Source organism: Pimephales promelas, chromosome 15 (genome assembly GCF_988280905.1).
Source record: "Pimephales promelas chromosome 15, fPimPro1.hap1.1, whole genome shotgun sequence".
NCBI lineage: Eukaryota > Metazoa > Chordata > Actinopteri > Cypriniformes > Leuciscidae > Pimephales > Pimephales promelas.
In genome coordinates, this window is record NC_142783.1 from 2,443,180 (window position 1) to 2,469,857 (window position 26,678).

Consider the following 26,678-nt stretch of genomic DNA (forward strand, 5'->3'; position numbering starts at 1 on the left):
TATAATTTTTTTATATAATGTATTGTTATTCAGTCTAACTTTTCCCCAAGTGTATTCAAGTGTGTTAAAATGTAGGCTATAATATACAGAAAACAATTTTGTATTTGGTTTATTTTTTATTATATGTCTAAAATAAGTTAATGGTAATCATACAGGAAACAAACGATTAAATAAAATAAAAAAAGCCGTTCCACACAATGCTTCATAGATTAAGATTTTTTTATCTATTGATTTTGACTGTTTAATCCCATAATTATGACTTAGTAAGGCACATGTCATAATGTTCACATTTTAAATCTATTAATTATTTCTTAAAATTGTCATAGTTATGTCATAACTATGAAATAAATAGTCTAAATTTGAATTAGTAAATTGAATTTTTTTTTCTTCTTATTTGGTGGAAAATGGGTATCCTTATGATACAGTTTACTTAAAATAGTAAGCAACAGGCTGTATGTTTGTATTATTTTTATTCAATGCCACAAGAACAAGAGGTATTCACAATATCACAATAACGACAGCTGTCAGGAATAAAAATAAAAATCAAATAAAAAAAGTTTTACATAAAATCCAGTGCTTTCTGTTTTCATTGCTTTTATGTTTTTAGTTTGTTACAAAGGATGTACATATAATGTAAAGTCATTTATAAAAAAAAAATTGGTTTACCTTGAGCCCACTTATTTTTATGTATATGGTATTTTCCTAATAAAACAAATAACTGTATAATGTGTTGTTTCCAAATTGTCATTCTGAGTATAAAAATACATCAACAACATATTTCCATCATACAGTTCAGTTTTCTATTAATGACAAAGGTTTATACATCTTTCCAAAATAATTTTCGAGTAAATACAGTGAAAATACAGTCTTTTTCTAGTGCACAAAATTCACAATATGAAATATAAACATAACATGCTTTCCAAAACATGCTTAGAGTAAAGTATTTTCTAAGACACTTCTTTAATTTTGTTATTGACACAAAATGTGTTAATTTCCATGCTTTAACCCCAGAAATATCAACGAATAAAGAAGACCAAAACGCTGTAACAGCAGCACGTTGTGTGTGTACTTCGCAGTGTACAGTGAGTAGTGAGAGTCGGTGTGTGTGTGTAATGTGACCCTCCAATGGCTGTGCGAGAAACCCCGTACAACCGGAAGCGGAAAAAAACTCCCGCGGCATGAGTTTCGCCGCCATTTTGCACCAGACCTATTGAAAAGAGTGAGATATCAGCAGACACGGCGGGATCTGGCCACTTTATCCTCTTTCAGTACATTTCTCTCTGGATTTATCCCAACATAATCCAAGATATTAACTGACAGGTATGAGAACGCTCTCTTCAGATTTCATAAACGCGGTGAAGTGATGCTTTGGCTTTCCGTAGCGAGTAGAGAGTGATCGCACCGGCACGCGCGCGGCTCAACTCATCACATTTCAGACGAGCGGCATTCTTACACATTTTATGCATAATTCACGGACTATTGTTTGCTTTCTGTGCACGTAAAAGTAGTGAGGTAAAGTCATGATGTGGTTGCTGGTCAAACACGATGTCGCCCCCCCTCCCTTCCCCTAACAAACACACATACACACACAAACGTTGTCATTGTCAAATAAACACATTTATCACGTCCAGCCATGACTAAAGTTTGTTGTGAACTTGTTTTGTTATTTTGTCTTTAAAGAAGAAAAAACGTGTGATTTCTGATTGAAAGACTCAGTGGAGGTGCTGAAACGGGCTTTATCAGAGTGTCCACGTAGCGAGTGTGTGTTGTGGCCTAGCGAGTGTATTCTTGTCATCACTGACACAACAAAGAGACACGGCCCGATGAGAAAACATGACATTTACTCATTTTATTCACCATGACTTGTGTTTGAAGTTGAAATTAAACGATTTGAGTCTGACGCGTATTATAGAAATAGACGAAATCAATCACGTTATTTAATAAAGTAATGAATTGTTAATGTATCATAGGTTTGTATGTAAACTGCAGTGATGATATCGTGACTGAAGTGACCGTTTTCTCGGTAAACGTCATGTGCTCGTGCTCGTGAAGCGGGAGTTATTCGGAACACGTGGAAGTCTGAGTGATTAAATATTCAGGCAAGGGTGTAATTTCAACTTCTACTGTAATTATAATATATTAAAATATTATAGTAAATACGATTGGACATGATTGTGATTATTTTCGTCAAACCCGAATTTTCTGTACTGAATAGTTACCGAATTCGGCAAGGAAAAATAAGGGACCGTATAAAAAGGGACACTCGAAATATTTGTACAGTACCACATGGTGTATGAATGTCATTCCGGTGTCTTAAGCATTTTTGCCTGAATGAAATGCTAAAATGAATCTCAGACATGAACACATTTTTGTTTAAAGTCCCCATGAAATCATACGCGACTATTTTTTTTTGTCTGTTATTGAATATTTCAGTATTTATGATTTATTCATGCATTATCATTGTTTTAAATTCATGTTTTTTCGTAATCTTGAATCAGAATACCTTCCCCTCCCTCGTGCAGCGACATCTCATCTCTAATGACGAGGGCGGGGCAACCTGTCACTCACATGAGATCAGCCAATAGCAAACCACACCCATCCAATCAGTTCCCGACGGACAAAATCAAGCCACGCCCTATTTTTTTTTTTATTTCACTCATATACACAATATGAAAGAAAATGATGATGGCACACGATGGCAACTTTAAATTGTTTAAATTAATTGTGCATAAATAATTATCAAAGCTTATCAAAGCTGTTAGTATTTTAAAAGTATTGTGTTTATATACAGTAAGAGTTGAAAAACTGCTTTATATCAATGGCAATCGTCCATGATATCATCTGAGACCATCTCTGTAACTTACCGTAGTACTGCCGCTGTCTGTGTAATTCAGTATTTGGGCATTTTTCTGTTTTCTATGATTTACTAAAAGGGATGAGTAGCTTTTTGTCCTAGCTGCGGTTTGTAAGATTAAAATATTTAAAGTATGTGTGACGAGAACCAATGAGCAATGAGGTCTGTTTGAGCATCCGTACTTAGCATATTATATGTGCACTTTGTAACAAATAACTCCTCAGTTTGTTTTTTTTTTTTTTTTCCATGTCCGTTTATTTTTAGATAGACTAAAATTTTCAGACTATCTTGATGCGGTTGCCATTGCGTGTTGCACTTATTCTGCTTATTCTACATTAAATACGAGAAAGTTATATCAGAAGACTCATATTGACATTGATAGAGTCTCTGTTTGCAATGTCTGCCATTGTGTTTACATTAATGTTTATATAATGTCTATAAACACAATTGCTGTAGAAATTGTTATATTGTATATTATAGTGATACTGCTTGTTTACATGATTGAGCCATTGCAAAAGTTTGCTTACATAGCCTAATATATGTGTGTAGTGTACTGTTTTGAATTATTTTGTGTATTTTAATACATGTAAAATATATACAGTATATACATGCACATACTACTTAAATGTATTGTCAGCGTTCGGTTCGCTCGATCGGATTTGCTGAAATCAAAACAGCGATGAGCGCCAGCCAATGAGATTGACTTTTGCGCATTAGTCTCGCCCACTACCGGAGAAACAGGCATATCTTCTGCTTGTTCCAAATGAACTTTATTTTGACAGGAAAATACAGCAAATAATATCATTTACGATAGTCCAGATCATTTGACGGAGAGCAGAACTCTCGAGCAAGTGAAATATATATCTATCTATGCTAAACTTATACTTCGCCTCTAACACACACACACACACACACACACACACACACATGCTGATGAGTAAAATCCAATAATTTATCAGCCAATAGCTAACGATAGACATTATTCAGTCGCCCAGAGTGAAGATTTAGTCGGATATGTGTAATAAGACATGAGCGAGAACTGAATTTATGATCACATGGTGTGAGACGTTGTTTTCCGTGGCTGCTTGTGCTCAATAACGTGTATAGACTGTGTAAACGTGTATATAATGTGATAGACTATCATAAACACATGAATTATGTTGAATATCTGTCAGCTGTTGAATTTAATACACAATTAGATCATACCAGTTTAGCTCAACCAGTGACCAAGCAATGCTTCATGTTGTTCAGTGTGTGTGTAAAAAGAGCATTAGCAAATACAGAAAACACACGATCAGGGCAAAGTGTCGGTCCCAAATGTTTATAAATGTCACCGGTAGTCACTGTATGAAGAATATTTTGGTGTAATATGTCACAGTTTACTTTATTTTGCTCTCCTCACTTACATTAATGAACTTTAGTGTCTGAATAATTTCGGTTTTGACTGTATATCATCATACCGCCCAGCCCATCATTAAACTCCTCTCTCAGTGAGTGAAGTTTGTCCTGCAAATGTTGAGATCACTGACCTTTGACCCAGTTCTGGATTAATTGGGCCCTTTCCTCCGCACAGGTCCTGGAGACATGGCCACGGAGCATATAAATGGGAACGGTACGGATGAGCCGGTGGAGTCGCCGGCTGCGGTGCCGGTGACCCAATCAGAGCACTTCCAGACGCTGCTGGACGCCGGCTTACCCAGGAAAGTGGCCGTCAAACTGGACGAGATCTACATCGCAGGTGAGACGCACGCAGCCGCCGCTTTCACACAGAGATCCCGGGAAATACATGGATAAAGTGGTACAATTTTCAACAGCATTCTGATATTAATGGGTTTCAATATCGTAGGTGTTCAACAAGCAGGGCACATTTATTCATATTTTAAAGGGATAGTTCACTTTGAAATTAATTTTTGGTATGTTTTATCTTATCTCAAGGGCATCCAAGATGTAGGTGTCTTTGTTTCCACAGTATTTTTTAAATTTTGACATTTTTCAGTCAAACCGTTGTTGTCCATCAGTCATACACTGGAGGCTAAGGGGGTCCACCAAAGAGCAGCACAGAGAAGTCCAAATTAAACATGATTTAATGACTCATAAATGTAAGTACACATTCGACACGAGACGAGCGTTTTTTGTGAGAAAACGAACAGTATTTATATCGTTTTTACCTCGTGTAATCATAATGATCTGAATCAGTTGTTCAATGTCCAACTGAACCGAACTGAATCAGTTCAATGTTACGCCGGAAGTGATCGCTTGCGTGTGACGTCACTCAACATTTACACGGAGATTTCGGAAGTTTTACCTTTTACTAAACATATTTAGTAGGGCTGTGAATCTTTGGGTAGACAGCGAATCGATTCGATTCACGATTCTTAGGTTTTCGATTCGATTCATGAACGATTTGTGCAAATTCAGAACGATTCGATTCGATGCGATTCACATCCAAATTCGATGCGATTCAATTAATTCGATTCGATTCTTAATTTTTTATATGCATTATAGTATTATTTCAATGCTTCACCCATCTTTGTCTGGGTTTGAATTAGCCTACAGCGGCCTTCGGGGATCAGATAGTGGGGATTTTGTCCATTGTTAATGTTAGTTCATGTTTGTTTTTAATTTTAATGAATATATTATTATATAAAAAAAAATTCAATGGCCTACAAATTAGCATTTGCAAGTAGCAAATATTTTGAAAAAGGCTTTTAAAGTATTGCATTAAATGACTACATGCACAAATTAATGGAGACGTTTTCATTAGTTTCATTTTGCGTCCTCTCAGTGCACTCGTTATCATCTTTTCACTGGATTTTGCTCGCGCTCGGTCCCATAGCTCTCATGCTTTCATAACGTTAACTACAGATTTTTGAGCAGTCCATGTTTGAGCTCTCCAGCTGAGCTCTCTGTCGAGAAAGCAATAGTTTTGAGGCAAACCGCTCAAGCCATTGATAAAGCTGCCATGCCATTGCGTGGGCACTATGAAATAAAACGCTTTCATTCATTTATTACATGGACTATCCGTACACGCAAGGTGGTCTCTCGCTCGCTTTCCCTCTCTGCCGAGTGCGTGCAGCCGTGTGTGAACGCGCGATACGCGGTTTTGTAGCACAACCTCTGTCTCGTATGCACGCTCGCTCTAGATTCCGGGAGATTTTAACTAATTTGCGGTAATACAAGCTGATCACGACTCGAGTAGCTCAACAGGTAGAAAGATAAACTCATCTTTCAGGCATTTGACCGACCGGGCTTCAGCGTGAGAAATCAGGGGTGTGTGAGCGCCTGAAACCAATCAAATGCGGATGTCGTATGACGGCCAATGCGTGAGGCAGCTTGTACCAGGAACACTTTAAGGTTGTGTTTATATATTTTAAACCACTGAATCGCTATAAAATCGTGATTAATTCGATTCTTAGCCTTTTAAATCGATTATTCACGTAAATAAACGATTCACGATTCAAAATACATGTTTCAGGATCGATGCATATGCATCGCCAGGATTTATAATCGATGCATCGAGAAAACGAGTGAATCGTTACACCCCTAATATTTAGATATACCGAAATCGTCTTCCATTGCGGTTTCCCGTATATCTAAATATGTTTAGTGAACGGTAAAACTTCCGAAATCTCTGTATAAACAAAGAGTGACGTCGGCGCGCAAGCGATCACTTCCAGACCGAAGCGCCCGTGCCGTCAGATCATTTTGTCATGGCTGTGATTACAAGAGGTAAAACGATATAAATACTGTTCGTTTTCTCACACAAACCGCTCGTTTCATGTCTTAGGCCATCAATGCGTACTTACATTTACGAGTCATTAAATCATGTTTAATTTGGACTTCTCTGTGCTGCTCTTTGGTGGACCCCCTTAGCCTCCAGTGTATGACTGATGGACAACAACGGTTTGACTGAAAAATGTCAAAATTTAAAAAATACTGCGGAAACAAAGACACCTACATCTCGGATGCCCTTGAGGTAAGATAAAACATATCAAAAATTAATTTCAAAGTGAACAATCCCTTTAAGGTGACGTATTTACGTTGTACTCACTCAAATAAGTACTGTGTCATATTAATCATTTGTAATTATGCCTAATTTACTGTTTGTTAAAGAAGGGGAGAGCGGTAACACGTTTACTTTCTCAGTTTGTGTAAATCCACTCATTTCAGAGTATTTATTTTTTCCCGCATTTGTTTAACACGTCTAGTACAATTATGTGGTTTCGTTTTATTAATGCGGTTTATACTTTTTCCTTGATTTACCCTGTAAGAATGGAAGTGAAATATGACAACATGCCCAACAATATGACACAATAGGTTGTGCATTTTTCTCTCATGATTCGATCATAAACTAGCGCATTACACACTGTTTGACTAGCTGGTGAACGATCCCGGCTTCAGCGTCATCATTACGACACGCCGTTGACGGCTTCGGCTGCGGGACTGAACGCAGCAACTGAACTGGATCTCCAATCCGGCATCAATCTCGGGTCGTGTTTGCGGTCACACAAAGCGTTCTGGGATCAACGTGCTGTGTGAAAGGGGATTAGGAGTGCATGATCCAGGGTTCCCACGGGTCTCCAGGATGTTTCTCCATATAGTGTCTTCAATGGGGTCCGACGGGTCCAGATGTGAGTTTCAGTGCAGCTTCAAAGTCTCGACACGATCCGGCCGAGGAATAAGAGTCTGATCTAGACTAACCAGCCGACATTTACAACAAAACACACATTTGTATACTTTAACCACTAATGCTGGTCTTGTACCAGTACGTATTCACGTTGGAAAGGTCACGAGTGACATTGTTAAACATCTGACACAAATACATAAATATGTGTCATTCAGCATTCAATATCTTTGAACAGTTATCCAAACTGATAAACACTGGGTCGGTTCTTCTGACTACGTCACGCGTGACCTTTCCAACATGATCACGTGATGTGTGTCGCATCACAGCGAGAGCAAGACCAGCAACAGTGGTTAAAAGTATATAAATGTGTGTTTTGTTGTAAATGTCGGCTGGTTAGTCTAGATCAGACTCTCATTCCTCGGCTGGATCGTGTCGAGACTTTGAAACTCACATCTGGACCTTCGACCCGTTGGACCCCATTGAAGTCCATTATATGGAGAAACCCTGGAGTGTGTTCCTCAAAAACCTTCATTTATATTCCACTGAAGAAAAAAAACACATGAGCGTCTTGGATGACATGTGGAGAGTAAATCATCAGGAAGTGAACAAAACCTTTGAGTGAAGTGTATTGAAGGATTGCAGTGGATTAAGTGTGTGTTTTTGTGCAGGGCTCGTGTCTCACAGCGATCTGGACGACCGAGCGATCGAAGCTCTGAAAGAGTTCAATGAAGAAGGAGCGCTGCAAGTTCTCCTGCAGTTCAAAGACAGCGACCTGTCGCATGTTCAGGTACGTTTCAGAAAGCAAAACTAATGCAGTGGGGCATTTAATGAACACTTTCATTTCACCGGGTTTCTTTTGGTTTGCGTTAGGGATGGGCAACGATTAACCCTTGTGCATCCTTATGGACATTTTTGTCCTTTTCAGTTTTGTTTTTTTGATCACGTTGCCTGTGTTAAAGCTAACTGCAAAAAACTTGGCACAGGTGTGTATTTTTATTGGAATTACATAATTTTCTTAAAAAAATATTTTTTGCATTAGGTACAAAAAATACTCCCTCTCAGCACCTTTTGGACAAAAATGTCCCCATTGAAACCCATTAAAACTGCCATTTTTAATCCCCGGTTCAGTGAACTATAAAATTATGCAATCTTTGTTAAGAGGCTTTCATTCTGATGGCAATGCTTCAAATTTTTATTTTTTACTATTTTTTATCAGATGGTGTCATTTTTTTTAAGTTTGGCCAATAAAACAAATATTGTTTTATTCCTGTTTTCTGCTTCGGCATACTATAGAGCCAACTGGATAAATGATGCAACAATATTTGTGTGGGTGTGTTGGTATGGATGTCAGAGTGTGGTTAGTGTGTGTGTTATAAAAAAATATGTGCGTGCGTGCGCATTTGTGTGTGTTTGTAATACTGAGAGAGAAAAACTGCAAATAACAAATCCAATCACTGTGAGCTCCAGTGGAGTTTTGCTGCCACCCAATGGGGAAAATATGTTACTACGCCCAAACAAACTGTTACCGAAAGCTCATTTTTTGAGATATCATCCTCAAATTTGGAACACAACCTATTTAGATTTATGGCTTTGATTTTATTGCAGTTTTGAGTTCAACCTGATTTAAAAAAAATATATTTTATATAGAATATGTTTTATAAATAATTTTCATAAAATGTATATTTATACATACAAATTGATTATACACACTACACACACACACATATCATGTAAACACAAACTTATATTTTGGATGCGATTAATCGTTGCCCATCCCTAGTTTGCATGTTTTTGGCACTCATTATTATTTAATTTCTCTTAAATTGATTTGATTAATTTGATTTAATTTAAACACACTCCTGCTCACCTATTGCTCATGTTTTGAACAGAACAAAAGTGCGTTCCTCTGTGGCGTGATGAAGACATACAGGCAGAGGGAGAAACAGGGGACCAAAGTGTCAGACTCCACTAAAGGACCCGACGAGGCCAAAATCAAGGCAAGTTTACTCTTCCCATCTACCGCTTGTTCAGTGATCTTCCTCTTTCTGTCGATGCAGTGACTTTAGGACCCGTCTCACGGTCCAGTGTGTTATTTGCTTCCTCTGCAGGCTTTGCTGGAGAGAACCGGCTACACGCTTGATGTGACGACGGGCCAGCGCAAGTACGGGGGTCCTCCTCCCGGGTCGACCCATGCCGGGGTCCAGCCCACCGTCGGCACCGAGGTCAGTGCTCTCGTAGTCCAGAAACAGTTTACACCTGGCCACTTCATGCGTTTCTCAGATCATCAAATCGACTCTCATTTACACCTGGGGCCGCTTTCACAAAGATAGACGTTGACTATAGAAGACAGTCAGACTTCAGATAGACGTCTAAATCAGAGACAAAGCACTTAAGACTAGGGGTGGTTAATCTGTCTGATTTCCCGATTCGATTACAGTCGATTTTCGATTATTAACGATTCTCGATTACCGATTATTGATTTTCCATTTCACAACAGTAAACGTTATATTAGCAGCAGCAACATTTTGGTATTAATTGCACTTTTTATTTGTTTGATATTCATTGAAAATATAATAATGGTTAGTGAGGACATGCAAACATGCTTGTTGTCTACTACTTAGGCAACTCATTATCTTTAAATTGATTAACTTTACATTTTTTTTCAAAAGCAATTTTGTTGCATTATAATGCAAATGCACCTGGTTCTGTTAATTGACAGCATTAAAATGTATTTTGTGATTTCCTTCAATTGAAAATATTTGAAGCAAGTTTGAGAGAATCACCCAGAAATTCAAAAGAACAGCATTTATCTGAAATAGAAAGCTTTTGTAACATTAAACAAAAGTTTAATGAGTCGGTAAGAATTTTTATTTAATTTTTTGGGCAAATGAAAAAAGAAATCTATACTTTTATTCTTCAAGGATAAATTAAGTTGATCAAAAGTTAAAGTACAAGACATTTATAATGTTACAAATCGATTATCTGAATCTTTTGTGTGTGACTATAAATAATTTGCTTTAAAAGTACAAAGTAATGACCCATAAAGAATTAATGCACAATATATTTTATTAACATTACAAAGAACGACCAGGAAAATAAATGTGTGCTTGAACTAGGAGCATACTTGTAGTAAATAAATAATATAACGACTGGTGCAGCCGAGTGTTTTTCCTCCTCTGGCTGGAAAGGTGTCATATGGCTTCTCATATTTGTCGTGTTTCCGTCATTGGTTTTATTCCACAAAGCGTACAACTAGTGCGGCTCTTGTCCAGCTCCTTTCCCCCTTCAACTTCAGAAGCCAAAATATTTCCACACGTCAGCTTTTAACCTAACAAGGAAGGTGTTTGGATCTCGCGTGCCATCTCATCTCTGTTATGTGCACGCCACAGACGGTCCGGCCACTGCACTTCCGCGCTTCAGAGTTCCGTCAATATTACGTTATTATAAATGCATATAAAAATTTTTTTTTTAAATCGATTTTTTGACATTTGTGAATCGATTCAGGATCGTCCACGTCCGCATCGCGATGCATCGAGAATCGATTTTTTCCCCCACCCCTACTTAAGACTCTAAAGGGGTCATATAATGGCATTTTGGTACAAGTTAATGTGAATCTTTAGGGTCTAAATGAAAACTTTGTAATATACTTTTATTAAAATTTCTTGTTAGTATTGTAAGAAAACACTTATTTTACCTGGTCAAACACAGCTGTTTACAGCACGCCGTTTCAGTGCATATGCCTTTAAATGATAATGAGCTGTGCTGACTCCGCCCCTCGGTTCTTCGGTGCGTTTTGATGAATATAATGATTATATAGATCAGTGGTTTTGACAACGCATGTGGAGGTGTTGCCTTGGTATATTTCGGATAAAGAACGGCAGCGGGAGTCTCTGTGGACACATCTGTGTAACCATATCAGTTCGATCCGAAGTCGGACCTGGAACGAGATGACGGCCCGAAGAAGTTTGACAGTTCGGGCTGGAACAGATCTGGGAAACGCATGGAAGTGCCCAGGTGTAAACAGGCCCTGTTAGTCTGTGTGACTCATGTCTGCTTTATTCTGTGCACGTGTTTCATTTTTAACCCTGTGAAGCCTGACATATGAAATACAAAAATCAGATTTTTTTTTTTTAAATCAAAGTTTTATGGCTCATATATTGAGTATGGAGGAAAAAAACTCAAGTTTATTTATAGGATGAAACCGAGCAAATATATGCAAAAGCAAGTGAAGTCATGAATGAAAACCGTTGAACTTGTGTTAGTTCCTGATGATTCATGAGATATTAATGCATGAATGAATGAATGAATAATTCATGCATTAATTTATACATGAATTCATGATAATTCATGTACCCTTACCGTAAAGTGTTACCAATAAATAAATATGGGGAAAAAACCAATTCGTGGCCTTTGAGAATCGATTTTGAATCGACCACATTTTCTGTACCATCTATTACCACATGATATTATGTTTTCAATCTTTTTATGATGGCAAATGTTGGTCTGATGATATCTTCAAATGTTCACAGATTTTTGTGGGAAAGATCCCGCGGGATCTGTTTGAAGACGAGCTGGTCCCTCTGTTCGAGAAAGCGGGGCCGATCTGGGACCTTCGCCTGATGATGGACCCGCTCAGCGGCCTGAACCGCGGATACGCCTTCGTCACCTTCTGCACTAAAGAGGCGGCGCAAGAAGCCGTCAAGCTAGTGAGTGACTGTCTTTACTAGCGCTGGAACCATACGATATTATTGCCATACTACAAGACATGAGGTCAAATTTTATTTTTAACAAAAAAATGAACTGTTGATTGAAATGCTCAATTTGGTGTTGCATTGTGTGTGTAAATGAATATTCTTGGACTTGGTGCTGAAACCCAAAGCACAGGACTGTAGAGACACCACAATAACAATACTCATGATTCTGAAGCTGAAGACAGAATTATTGGTAACTAATTGTTAATTACTGGTAACATAGACACACACCATTGCATTATTATACATTATCAACATTATAGTAATTTAATGTAGGGCTGACACTACAACTTTTCTTGCATTTGGGAACACTTTACAATAAGGTTCATTTATTAAACATTAGTTAATGTATTGACTAACATGAACTAACCATTTGTTACTGTATTTGTTATTCTTTGTTAACGTTAGTTAATACAAATCCAGCTGTTCATTGTTGTTCATGTTATTTCACAGTGTATTAACTAATGTTAACATGATTTTTAAAAAGTATTAGTTAATGTTGAAATTAACATTAACAAAGATTAATAAATGCTGAAGAAGTATTGTTCATTCTTTGTTAATGTTAACTAATGAACCTTATTGTAAAGTGTTACCTAATTTTTATTTTGAGTGAACTATACACACTGTTGCATTTTTGTATTTTGCTATATTGTGACACGATATATTGTTCCTCCTCTTGTCTTCACTGTTGGTCTTCTGGATTCTGATTGTAATATTTCCTGCAGTGTAACAACAACGAAATTCGCCCTGGGAAACACATCGGCGTGTGCATCTCCGTTGCCAATAATCGTCTTTTTGTGGGATCCATCCCGAAGAGCAAAACTAAGGACCAGATCGTGGAGGAGTTTGCCAAAGTCACTGGTAAGTTTTAGTGTTAACTAACATGTTTTACACATTATCAGGACAATCTGTAACACTTTAGGATAAGGTTCATTAATTAACTACCTTAGTTGACCTGAACTAAGAATGAAAAGATTTTAACAAATTTATTTCATTTAATAATATGAAATTACTGGTAGTTTTCTAAAAAAAGATTTAGTACTATTCACATTAAGTGGAAAGCTTTTGTTCATATTATTGTTTTTTAAAAACTATTAATAGGTTCTCAGACAGATTTAGCGAGTCGAGAGCGCGCGCGAGAGAGACTATGAGACCGCACGCTCAACTGTGCGCGCGAGAGACAGAAGCTGCGTCCCAATGTGTGCATGCTATACCTGAAATAGTATTGACAGTTATTAATGTCGCATACTATTTAGGATGAATAGTCTGCACATTACGACGCAGCTAGAGTGTGACTTTTATTTTAACTTATATAAACTAATATAATTTATTTTACAGGACAGTTTAAAGCTCATAACCATATTTTGTTGTTACTTGAAGTACTTAGAGTAGAGTGTTGTGTTGCATCATGCAGTATTTGTCATTTTAAGAGTAAATGCCCATTTTATTTGTGTACATTTTAATCATTAACATTAAAAGCTCTTTTTACAACTAAAATAACAGTAAAGGGTAAAAAAAACAACTGAATTCCCAAAAATTAAAACGGAAAAAACGGAATTTGGGAAAAAATAAAACGAATTTTATAGGGCCCTATATCACATCAGTTCATGATAGATAAAGTAAAATTGGTTTGTCTTGTCATGTGGACTTTACAGTCCTGCTTTACATGGGTATGTGAACGCAAACACGGATTTGCCAAAACGAGCATCAGTTTTCCAGGAAATAATTTCCCGTCCTTAATCCCAACAGAGGGCCTGAATGACGTCATCTTATACCACCAGCCCGATGACAAGAAGAAGAACCGAGGCTTCTGCTTCCTGGAGTACGAGGATCATAAGACGGCGGCCCAGGCGCGACGCAGGCTAATGAGCGGCAAAGTGAAGGTTTGGGGGAACGTGGTGACGGTGGAATGGGCCGATCCCATAGAAGACCCCGATCCCGAAGTCATGGCCAAGGTGCGTTGTGTGTTCTAGGGTTGGGGCGATACACTCATCTCCCGATCCCATGCTATCACGATACTTGGGTGCCAATATGATATGTATTGCGATTTTTATTTTATTTATTTTTTATTTTTTTTAAGTCTTGCGATTCAATATTGAAATATTGGTTTTTTTTTATTTATTTATTTTTATTACACAAGACCATCTGGAAAAGTTAACTCGTACTCTTATACAGACCATACATGATGTATAAGATGAGTCATATTTACAAAAACAATTCATTACATCTTTCTGGGTTTTATTTCAGAAGCATCATATAACACTACATCTCTTGAATAAATGATTCAATATCAAATACATTTGTGTAGGCTAATTCAAACCCAGACAAAGATGGGTGAAGCATTGAAATAATACTATAATGCATATAAAAAAATAAGAATCGAATTAATCGAATCGCATCGAATTTGGATGTGAATCGCATCGAATCGAATCGTTCTGAATTTGCACAAATCGTTCATGAATCGAATCGAAAACCTATGAATCGTGAATCGAATCGATTCGCTGTCTACCCAAAGATTCACAGCCCTAATCAAAAGTGGATTTACTCTATTTTGATTCTGATTTACCTGTTTCTCCATACTTGCGCGTGACAGGTGTTTAAAATCTGCAGTCTTTCTCACAAGCCCAGGTTACACACACTACGATGTGATAAAGGCCGAAACTAGCAGGGCAATGAATAGCGAAGTATACCGTACCATGATTTCTCAATAAATACACTTGTAAACAAGTCTTTGAATATTAAATGAATCAAACTTTGCATTACGGTAACGTGAATAACTGCGAATGAGAAATAAAACGAGAAAATGTGTTTAATTATTAGGGGTGTAACGATATTCTAACTGAACCGAAAAAACCCGATACAGAAGTCACGATTCGAATCGCGATACTCTCATTGGTCCAAAAGTGAATTTACAAGTGAAATACGTTATTGTTATAAGTTAATTTAAATAAAAATATAATAAATCTTGTATATAAAAAATTAAATAATTTAAAGGTTTTTTTTCTCCTTTTTTGTGATAATTAGGTTATGTCCATTTGTCTTTGTCCGTCAACAAACAAAACAAAACAAAAATACATGTTTCAGGACACGTACGACCTCTAGTTGAAAGATACAGTATTCTCACTGAAAGGCATCATTACTCGTGTAATCGCTCAATCAGTGTTTCAGCCGCGGAAAGACGTCAATAAAACAGCATAGCTTGTCACTATAGCATTATATTTACCTCAGCAGAACTTTGCTTCCTATAAATGAACTCTTGCTCTAAATAAATGTACCATGTTAGCCTATATATTATATTTTACTTATACATTTAATAATCAAGATATCATTAACAGGTTGTTTAAAATATATTTCAATGACATTATATTTCAATAACAAATAAGAAGAAATAAAAACACAAGTTAAATGCAAAAACTGCCTTATGTTCAGTTTACATGTTTTCATACAATGTGTTGTGTGTTGATTATTATATCTAAAAAAATAAATATCATCTGAATTTAGGTTAAAAGTCTAGACTACAACCTTTAATATTATAGTAATATTCGGCTCCCTATATAGTTTACAGCATTAGCAGATTTTTTTTTAATCCTTGTGAAACGTTTAATTGTAATTGAATTAATTTAAAGACAGACAATTTTTTCATTAAACCACTGTTTAAAAAAACAAACAAAAAGAGCAATTTTAGCTTTCTAAATCAAACTGAACCGAACCGAGACGTCAAAACCGTGGGAAAACCGAACCGTCAGTTTTGTGTATCGTTACACCCCATACCAATATTAATTATGTAAATGTTAGATTGGATGGTCTTCATGCAGAATATTTGTAGTTTCCTGTGATTCCCTTGTTTCTCCCCTCAGAGCATACTGACATTTATCTCGCTTGTGTCGTTTAGGTCAAAGTCCTTTTTGTAAGAAACCTGGCAAGCACAGTAACAGAAGAGCATCTCGAGAAGACGTTCTGTCAGTTCGGCAAACTGGAAAGGGTTAAAAAGCTTAAAGACTACGCCTTCATCCACTTCGAGGAGAGAGATGGCGCTGTTAAGGTAATCGTCTCTTCCTCTGCTTCGCTTTAGAGGCTGTTGGTCAATTATGCACAGGTTTTACCCAGTGTTTTTCCACAGGCTCTTGCTGAAATGCATGGGAAGGATTTGGAAGGGGAACAAATTGAAATCGTCTTTGCGAAGCCGCCTGATCAGAAGAGGAAAGAGCGAAAGGCCCAGAGACAAGCTGCTAAAACTCAAATGTAAGACAGTTCGTAGCCGTTCATGTGTCATTACTAACTTCCCCTGAACACACACGGAGAAACATGGCAGCACTTTCCAGGAGCTCAAGGTCTAGAAGTGACAGTGACTTTAAAGTATCAGAGCAAAAGTCCATACGACTAAAGCCAGGGACACACAAGATGTATCGATATTCGCTAAAATATATACTATTATAGGTATTTTTATATTATTTTTTATCTATTGAAAGTCTAGACAGTCAGAAATGCCTTCTGAAGAGATCACTTTATAATATGATAAAGGTTTTTTCCATATATAAACGTTGATCAAATATTAAATGTGCGTTTTAATGACGATTCATTCAAACGCCCGATTTGTTATCGTGTTTTCATTTATGAAATTTTTATTTAGTGATGAAACACGGCTGAGAGTTGCTGTGAACTTTGTTTTGAAAATGAAAACGGTCACTATCGCATCTGAAACGTAAGTGATTTAATCTTAGCTACTTCTTTATTGAACAGTCGAATGAATCAGGGTCTCGTTTTCAATCATGATGGTGTTCAGGAAAACAGGACGTTTGGTTGTGTTGCGTGAACTCCTGAAACGCCTCCATTGTGGTCTTGAGTTTCTTCCGGGAACGAACACGTCACTATATTCCTCATTATAATAATTAATGCGCCGAATAAAGGGGCGGGGCCTGGTTGAGTTAGTTAGTAGTGTGTTAAACTGGCGGTTTGGGACATTTCACAAACACACTCGAAGCGCTCCACCAATCACAACACACTGCTCCAGCCGACCAATCAGAGCACAGTGTGCTTTTAAAAGGAGGGGCTTCATAGAGACAGGAAGTAAACAGAGCGTTACTGACCGATAGAGCCCGACCGATAAAGGATTTTGAAGGCCGATACCGATACAAATATTTGTTTGTTTTAAAATCCGATATATCGGCCGATATTTTTTAATTTCAGAAACGCGCAACAAAACATTAGCAGATTTCCCTAACTTTAGTTATTTGTAGTTATTTATGAGTTTTAACTAAAATAATATGATAATGCATTTTAAAAAGAAACTTGTTTCTTTTATTGTCACAACAGAACAGACTGATGATAGTGGCATTAGATGAGCCATAATTTAGCAATGGATTACGTCATACTGCAAATTGTAAAACGTACATTTTCAATATAACCAAGGAGAGATGATACGTCTCAGTGCTATTAAAGAATTACTTCAGTCACATGATCATCAAAAGTTAAAAGGACAGTCAGTCAACTACACTGTAACAACGTAACGTAACTCGTGACCAACTCAACGAGTGTTGCCAACAGGAACTGTGTAGAGCGCCCTCTGGTGGACAAACTATACAACTCCAACACTCACGACATGGTTCAAGCGTGTTTCGTCCGTTTTTATTTTATTTGTGAAATATTCATTTATCGGCCATTATAACCACCGATACCGATAGGTTGTAACGTGCCTAATATCGGCGGATAATATCGGTCTGGCTCTACTGACAGACTGGGAGGAGAGGAGCCGCAACAATGGAGAATATGAGGAGAATAATCAACATTCAAGCGGGAAAACCCCAAAACAACATCAAGACTTTGTAAAAGGGCATAATAGAAAACTGAATTACGTTTTGTTTTTTTCCCCCCAGGTATGATGAATATTATTACTACGGCCCACCGCACATGCACGCCCCGACGAGAGTGAGAGGCCGAGGCGCCAGAGGTTATTCGTATCCTCATGACTATTACAGCTACGAAGATTATTACGATTACTACGGCTATGACTATCACAACTACCGAGGCGGATACGACGATCCCTACTACGGCTACGATGACTTTCAAGCTCACGTCAGAGGAAGAGGCAACAGAGGATCCCGCGGCCCCACACTGACCCGAGGCCGGGGCTCCAGCGCCCCCCGAGGACGGGCCGGCTTCTCCCCGCGCCCGGGGCTGGGCTCCAGCAGAGCCCGAGGGTCCCGAGGAGTCCAGCAGAGATGTCGAGTGGTACGTGATGTGTGGGTGGAGCACTCCTGCAGTGTTGGCAGGAGGTTCTGAAACCCTGTAGGCCAGACTAACGTTTTCGTAGTCTTTTTAAAGTAGACTTTATCATGACAAAGGACGTAGTGATCAAAACACATGTTTTGGCGTTTGTTTTTGCTTCCCCTCCTTTTCATGTTGCTTACATATGCAAGGCACCTTGTGGACGAAACGGACCAAAGGTTTGCACTTTCCTTTCATTTATGGAAATTTAACTTACAGCACTTGAGTTCACTGGTTTGTGTGAGTCTGCTGCATATGCGCATCGTCTTCAAGTGCTCGAGTAGTGAGGACTGGGCGGTATAGATCAAAAATCATTGTTCTCCGGCTTTTTTATGTTTGTATTTTTTGCGCTAACGAAATTCTAGCAGCTAAACAAATTCGGCTGAAAATGAACTTTCGGTTTCAGCTGAAATAGTTTTAAAGGGTTGATGATTTGTCGTTCGTTTTGATGGACGTGTTTTCAGCACACCGTTTAAATGTTTATATTTCAACCAAATGGAGTAGAAACATAATTAAACCAAAAAGTTGTATAAAAAACTGCTGTGTTGAGTGTTGATTAAATAAACTTGATCAAGTAACGTTATTTTTTTGGTTTTCGGCTAAATCTGAACTTTATTTTTGGTGCATTACTAGTATTTGCTCCTGAAAGGGCTGCTTTTCCTCAAGAAGCGTTTCCGCAAAGTAGCTTCTCCAAAAGTAAAACACTAAAAATAAAGTTAAGAAACCAACCCTGTATGTTTTTACTTAAACAAATGGAAGAATATTCAATCATCATGTAAATTTACCATTTAAACAAAAGCAAATCAAACGTACAAACTTGAAGTTGAAATCAGAGGCCTGTATTAACACACTCGTACGCTCAAAGTCAAGGATGGTTGTAAAACTAGTCTAAAGATTCAAAATTCCTTGCCAATATATTGTAAATGATCTGTAATGCATCTTAAATGTAATCTTTAATTGTAAGAGTAACAGGTCCTGCAGCTGATATTGGGGTACACTTTATTTTAAGGTGTCATTGTTGCAGTGTAATTATACATTTAAGTACCGAGTAATATTAAGCAGCTACATGTGCTTACGATTAGGGCTGTCACTTTACGTTGGAAAATCGATTGCACAATCGATCGGACCAACTAGTGTTGTCAAAAAACTCGGTACTTCGGTACCAAGTCGGTACTAAAAAAAAAAATGTTACTCTCTCTGAATCCACTTGTTGAAACGAAAGGAGGAAAGAGCCACATATGGAAATATTTTGGATTAGGCTAATGTCACGTTGCCATAAGAGGCCGATTACATGCAAATTCGCAATTTCAAATATAGGCGCGATTCAAGCGCGCTCATAATAAAAACTCGTTGGCGTTACATAGCAACGACAGACGCCGCGTGAGAGCAAGCGCTTTGGAAAGAATAAGCACGCGCAAAAATATAATAAAAAACACGCGCGACATGTGAACGGCCTCTAAAGTGCTTTCGGGGTAGTTTTACGAGTAAATGAGCACAGTAGTATCCACCCGACACCAGAGTACTACTGGTATTAGTATTGTCATTTAATGTCAGGGCCAGTTCTAGGCGTATTCTTGCCTTTATAACTCAGCAGGTTTAAAAAGCCTTTTTAAAATTAAATATGAATGCAGTTTTAGATTAAATAAAAGGACAGTCAAGTCAAATAAAACATGTTTTATGGTAATGCTACAAAGATACCATTCATCAACATTACTTAGTTATCAACACATTGAGTGAACAATATATTTTTACAACATTAATTAATGTTTGAAAATGTTATTTATTACAAACACCTGATTGTTCATGTTTGTTCACTTAATTCATTGTGCATTAAATAAATAATGGATTAAGACTTTACAAACAACTTTAAAAATGTGTTAGTGTATACTATTGTTTATTTTAGGTCATTTTATCTAATCTTTTTCTAAAGTGTTTATAATACAAATGTACAGTTTCCATACTTGTAACCGTGATAAACACTTAAATATATGTACATTTAAACTAAGCTTTGGTACCGAAATTGGTACCGAGAACCGTGAATTTTAACTGGTATTGGTACCGAATACTGAAATTTTGGTACCGTGACAACACTAGGACCAACCAACAGTTTCGAAAACCAAGTTTCGAAAACGAAAATAGGGAGTCTATTTGAGCGGCCTTTTTTTTTTGACCAAAAAAAATGTTTTACATGGTGTGTGTGTTCAAGTAAGCCAGAAATGCACAGATTCTGCAATACGCTGTATTAAGGCGAGACACAGTAGGCAAATACATCGTTGTTTTTTTTTTCACTGGTCAATTTTGGGATATTTTTGTCTTCAATAACATGTCTTCTTTCAGACTTGTGGTGAAAAAAAGTCTGAGATACACATTTAGGTCTATTTTATTACACTTTGTCAGGTTGCATCTGTGCATTTCTCATAAATTCTTCAAAAGTTGTCGTTATAAATCATCCTGCTGCTCAGCGATTACGATCTGCACCGTTAGAAAGCTCTCTTTCTCCTGTACAACGCTGTCGGATCCAAATATGGTCATTTCCTTTTCATCAGCAACCAATCGTGAAAGTAAAAGGGCCATTTAACTCTAAATGCGTGATCTCATTGGCTGATGCTAAATCTTTAAAAAGCCAGTTTTCTCAAAATGACTATTCTCTCAAACTCCAAGTCCGAAATCTCCACTTCAGTACCACCTATATACACCAAACTTTCCGGTCTTGTACCTAGTTATATTATGAAGACATTTACAGAGGGATTTGTAAATATATTATTCCTAGCCTGATTTATATAACATTTAATTCCAAAAAACATGACAAAAATATTTTTTTTAAGGCAATGTATACTATAACAAAAGTAGATATCCATAAATCCCTCTGTATTTGTTTTCTCACCTAATATGTGAACACAATGAAAAAAGAATTTTGAACGTGGCTTTATCCACTACTCAGATTTGCAAATTAGTGCATATTTAATTAGATGATGCCTCATTTGCATATTTAAACATTAAATCACACAAAACTTATATATTTTTTTCTCATCTCAATGTAGGTAATCAACTGGGAAAGTTTCATGGTGATATCTGCTATTCACCTGTAGTGTCTCGCCTATATATGCGTATTTGCGCTAAATCCGCTCAGATTTGCCTTACAAGAACTTCCCAGCAAAGCGAGTAAACATAGAAACACCAGATTGGCTCGTGATTGGACAGCGTTTCCCGCCAAAGTTCATTTTTACCTCATTTGGCGAGTCGAGTGTTAATCTCAATCCCTGAATGTTGCGCTCCTGTTTGTCATTGTGCTGAAACTTCACCAATAAATCATCTGAAATATTGCGTCTCAAGCGCCTCGTTACGCTCGTCCTTACGCCTGTTCGGTGTCCGTGGATTTGGTGTTGAAAATGGAAACGTCTTTAGATTTTACAATCGATTGAATGAACACTTCTGACAGGATTTCCTCATAAAAGTGACAGCCCTAGTGACTATAGGGTTAGGATTATGCATAATTTACTGTTATTACCATGATAAGTACATGTAACAAGGACACTGTAAAATAAGTGTGACCAGATATTGTGCCACTGACGTCCTCAGATTAGAGCCCGACCGATAACGGATTTTGAAGGCCGGTACCGATACAAATATTTTTGGGTTTTAAAATCCGATATATCGGCCGATTTTTTTTTTTTTTTATTTTTTTTATTTTTTTTATTACATATTGTTGGATTTCACACACGTGTAAAAGAAAAGCTAACTTTTCTGCACAAGATACGTTTGATACTTTTTCTCTGTGTCTAAATGTTCACTCCTCGCAAGTATAACTTACATTTTACAATGCAGGGACCGTAACTAGAGATACGCTAGTTATAAATACAGTAATCATTACTTTATTTAGGCAGAAAAAGTTCATTGTGGTTTCCAAGCTCATTAATGTTAACGTTAGCGGTCTTCCACTGATGATAGTGGCATTAGCTAGCTTTGTGGTTAGCTAGTCTATGATTAGCAATAGATAACATCATACTGCAAATTGTAAAACATACATTTTCAATACAACAGGCCAAAGAGAGATGATTGAAGCGTGTTTCGTCGGTTTTTATTTTATTTTTTAAATATTCATTTATCGGCCATTATAACTGCCGATACCGATATTATGGAAAATGCCTAATATCGGTCTGGCTCTACCTCAGATAATGTTCCTCTCATAATGCTCTTTGGATAACCATGTCCTGTGCTTTTGTTGTGAAGGTCCTGCATGAACCGGACTGATTATGTGCCGTTCCTTGTGTCTGCATAAATAAAGCATGCGTGTCTTTTGTTCCACCAGGGAAAGGGGGTCGAGGCTGGTCCTGACCAGGTAGTATGAAGACTGACTTGTTGTATGGGGTTACACCGGATGCTACCAGTGTTCATAAGGTTAAAGCAAACTCCCTGATATTCCAGCCTGTATTGAAGCATATCTCCAGTACTGCCAGTCCCAACAAAAAATCCTTTTTCACATTCGGAGCCCGTCTAAGTAAACGCCCCTCCCCGGTCCCGTAGTCGACGCGTAAGCATGCCACATCTTGGGACTGAAGTTCAGACTCTCAAGGATACCGATACGTCAGATGTGTTTTGCACTTTTTTTCTTTTCTACTCCTGCGTTTGAAGTGGCTCGAAGGAGCTTGATGCTGATGTATATTTTTGTGCTAACTACAACTTTCTTTGTGGGAATGTCCATGTTAACCTAAAACGTCTGGTAGAGAACATCTGCGGCGGCGGCGCGGCTGTTCGGTGTAACCACCTCTCACGGACGAGTCAGGCATTCCAGGAACGTGGTTCTTTTCAGAACTTGTCTTTTTAAGGGTCGGTTAACTACCTCAGTAGAGAGGATTCGACTACCCTGCCTGTACTGTAAATAGGGACACTTAAAAACAAACAAACAAAAAAAGCATAGGAGCAGGGCTTGTTCCTTATGAAATATGCACAAGAGCGGCGGCTCAGAAGATATTCTTAATGTAATATAGTCAATCCGCCGCCGCTCTGACATTGCGAACAGTAAAACTGAGCATGCAAATGAATCTCATGTGATGAGCTGGAACAAGCCCTGCTTTTATCCTCCTTTCAACTGAATTAGCTGCCTTGCTTCTTCAGATTATGTAGTTACTGGGTGTATGATTGTATGATAGTTTGGAATAAAATGTTACTTTTGTATCGGCTTAAACATCACAAATGCACCCGCTGCGTTTGCCAAGCCCTGCGGTGTCCCTTTTTCGTCCGGGGCGGTTCACGCGAATGAATTATGCAGGTTTTATAATCAATCATGCGATCAATATTTTCAGTGGGCATGAGATGAACTGGTTTCTGAAGGAAAGGGGACACCGCAGCTTCAGTTTATATTCCATATATAGCAAGCAGGTGACCGAACCATTCAACCGGTTTTGTACACAGTTAACTCCCTCTCGATAAAGCTGTAACATTGCAACCTTTTGAAAAGATGTGAGCAGTTTTAAACTATTGTTGGTGGCCAACAATGTTTTTGCATTCCAGCAAATAAATTGTTTTATACTGTAAAATGAGGTGAGTGTAACTTATTTTTGTAATAAAGGTTTTGAATTCTATCTTAAAACCTGTTCACTGTCGTCATCTTGTTGTCTGGAAAGATCTTTTCATGCAGTTTCGTGTGTAGTTTGGTCATGCAGAGTGAAGCTTACCTCCGTTCATCTTCAGAGCACCTATCATGGATTTTTGAAAATGACTGTTCATGTGGTGTGGAATATACTGTAGGTCTAAGAGGAATGAAAACATCCTGCAAAGATTTATATCTGAAAGTGCACCGTATATAAAGTTATTGCCTTTCAAAAGTGAGAGTCGACTCTTGAGTCTATGAAATGAATTGTTTTTGAAACGAGTCATTAGCTGTTTCGTCGTGACATAGATAAAAACATTAGCTCATTGGCCAATAACATAATATTGTTAAAGGACAAGTTCGGTATTTTACAATTAAAGCCCTGTTTTAAGATCGTCCCTGATGAAATAGAATGGTTAAGATTGTTTTATAGACAGATGCTGCTGTCGCGAGAATTTTTGGATTCCCCCCTCCCCGAACAATCATTAAATAAAACGCATAAAACTTTAGTTTACAAAGACGTGAAACTCACCGAGTGGTCTGGGGTGTTCATTGATATGCTCAAACAAAATTCGCTGCAAAAGATGCTTTCCAACAAGTTTTATCGTAGTTTTTGTCCGACTTCATTTTCTTCCTGTTTTCGGATTGGTAACTACATAACTAAGAATCGCGCACGCAAACTCGATAATCGACTACTGTGGACTTCGACCAAAAACAGGAAGAAAATGGACTTGGACAAAAACTACGATAAAGCATATTTTGCAGCAATTTTTGTTTGAGCATATCAGTGAACACCCCAGACCACTCGGTGAGTTTCACGTCTTTGTAAACTAAAGTTTTATGCGTTTTAATGAATGATTGTTCGGGGGGGGGGGGGTGCTAACACAGAATCCAAAAATTCTCGCGACAGGAGCATCTGTCTAAAAAACAATCTTAACCATTCTATTTTATCAGGGACGATCTTAAAACAGGGCTTTAATTGTAAAATACCGAACTTGTCCTTTAAAGAGGGGGTTGATTGCGATTTCACTTTTTTTCATTTTAAAGGGTTAGTTCACCCAAAAATGAAAATTCTGTCAGTATGTACTCACCCTCATGTTGTTCTAAACCTCTATGTGTTTATATGTTCTGCTGAACACAAAGGAAGATATTTGTAAGAATGTTTTAATCAAACACATCCATATGGTAGTCTATGGGGATTGAGATCTGTTTTTCGAATGCCAGCGCTGGCTTTATAGCCACTAGGCTACTAGTTATGCTATTTTGTGTCTACAACAAACGCCTTCAAACATTATGGACCTGAATTTTGTATGACGTTTTTTTCGATTTGATCAAGAACGTAAACTTGTCAACACTGTTTGTGTTTAACTTTAGTAGCCAGTCAGTTGCTATTGTGTAAAACAAACGTGTAATAAGTTAAAAAATGTAGCTAATTATCATTCAGAAACGTTTAGTAAGAGCCGTGTGTGGTGAGGTTCTGCTTGACTCTCTTCATCGCGGGTTTCTCGGTCTGATTCTGCCTCAAACTGATACTGCAGTTCGACGCATATTTACATCTGGACCGGAGCTCATGACGTGCCCGTAAAGGTAATGGGCGTTAACTTTCCAGACAACGTAAGCGACAGTTTAGCCAATCACAACACACCGGCCCAAACTAACCAATCTGAGCCCACGACGTGTTTCTGAGGGAGTGTTTTCATAGACTCAGGAAGTGAACCGCTCGTTCGAGGACAGAGGAGAGCGCGGCTGACAATAAAGGTGAAGTTTATGAAAAATAAGATAAACCACAAATACATGTTATATTGCACCCCATAAACACAATCATGCAAAGAAAAAAAGTAGTCAACCCCCCTTTAATAAATAAATAAAATGCAAGGTTTTTTTTAAATTGATTTATTAGTGGCAGTCAAAGCACACATTAACACATCTTTCATTGAAGAAATAATTAATAATTCCAACAATCTGATAACCCTAGAAATGAACGAATTGATGTAAAAAAAATCCTTTACATTTCCCTTTGTAATGGGAACACGCACTGCGCCCGTAGACACTGATCGCTCATCTGAGCTCCAGCGAGACCGTGAAGGGCTTGTTTGCACCGGGACATTTCATGTGTTTTTACTGATCGGATTGATCTGATTTACACTTGCCCACGTTACAGAGATAATAATCCCATCTTCAATTCCTGTACTCAGATTTACATCAAGAAAAGCAACAGATATGACCTGCATTATATTTATCAGCTAATTTCAAGATCAGAGAGCGCAACAGCCCTGGAAGACCATTTAAGCCTTGTTCACGCTACATGATTTTAAAACGTCGGGCTGAACTGTGCGGTTCACACCACATGACTCTCTCTCTGTGAAATCAGCTGTTCAAGTTGTTGAGCTGTTCACACACACGACACAATGTGATTGATCCGCAACAGGAGGTAACGCACTCTGTCACCCAACGATTCTATCTTCTCTACAAACCACGTTTTGTCACGAAAAATCACGCGATAAAACGAACCGGAAATGACGAAAAACAGCACGCGCGTCGATACCCAGCGAAGAACACAACATGCGAATTTGGACGTCAGACAGAAACTAG

General features: G+C 37.8%; 1 protein-coding gene across 3 annotated transcripts; it reads left to right on the forward strand.

Moving 5' to 3' along the window:
• The first annotated feature begins 1,180 nt into the window (after nt 1–1,180).
• Nucleotides 1,181–23,378, forward strand: syncripl (synaptotagmin binding, cytoplasmic RNA interacting protein, like). Of its 3 annotated transcripts, XM_039651053.2 has the most exons (13): nt 1,181–1,320; nt 4,428–4,592; nt 8,150–8,268; nt 9,371–9,478; nt 9,590–9,703; nt 12,011–12,187; nt 12,958–13,093; nt 13,982–14,187; nt 16,125–16,274; nt 16,353–16,474; nt 18,106–18,460; nt 18,649–18,675; nt 22,806–22,991. In XM_039651053.2, exons 2-13 carry the CDS (start codon nt 4,439–4,441, stop codon nt 22,842–22,844), a joined length of 1,707 nt encoding a protein of 568 aa, XP_039506987.1. In that variant the 5' UTR covers nt 1,181–1,320; nt 4,428–4,438; the 3' UTR covers nt 22,845–22,991. The 3 variants fall into 3 exon arrangements, with proteins under 3 accessions (XP_039506987.1, XP_039506988.1, XP_088976147.1); XM_039651054.2 differs by lacking the exon at nt 18,649–18,675 and having other exon boundaries at nt 22,806–23,378; XM_089120021.1 differs by lacking the exons at nt 18,649–18,675; nt 22,806–22,991 and having other exon boundaries at nt 18,106–18,648.
• The last annotated feature ends 3,300 nt before the right edge of the window (nt 23,379–26,678 follow it).

Excerpts from the sequence above, each read along its gene's own strand:
- syncripl (XM_039651053.2), top strand. The coding sequence starts at position 4,439 with ATGGCCACGGAGCATATAAATGGGAACGGTACGGATGAGCCGGTGGAG. Across the intron at positions 9,704-12,010 it reads AGCCCACCGTCGGCACCGAG|ATTTTTGTGGGAAAGATCCC; the intron begins GTCAGTGCTCTC and ends AAATGTTCACAG. Across the intron at positions 18,676-22,805 it reads GTGGACGAAACGGACCAAAG|GGAAAGGGGGTCGAGGCTGG; the intron begins GTTTGCACTTTC and ends TTGTTCCACCAG.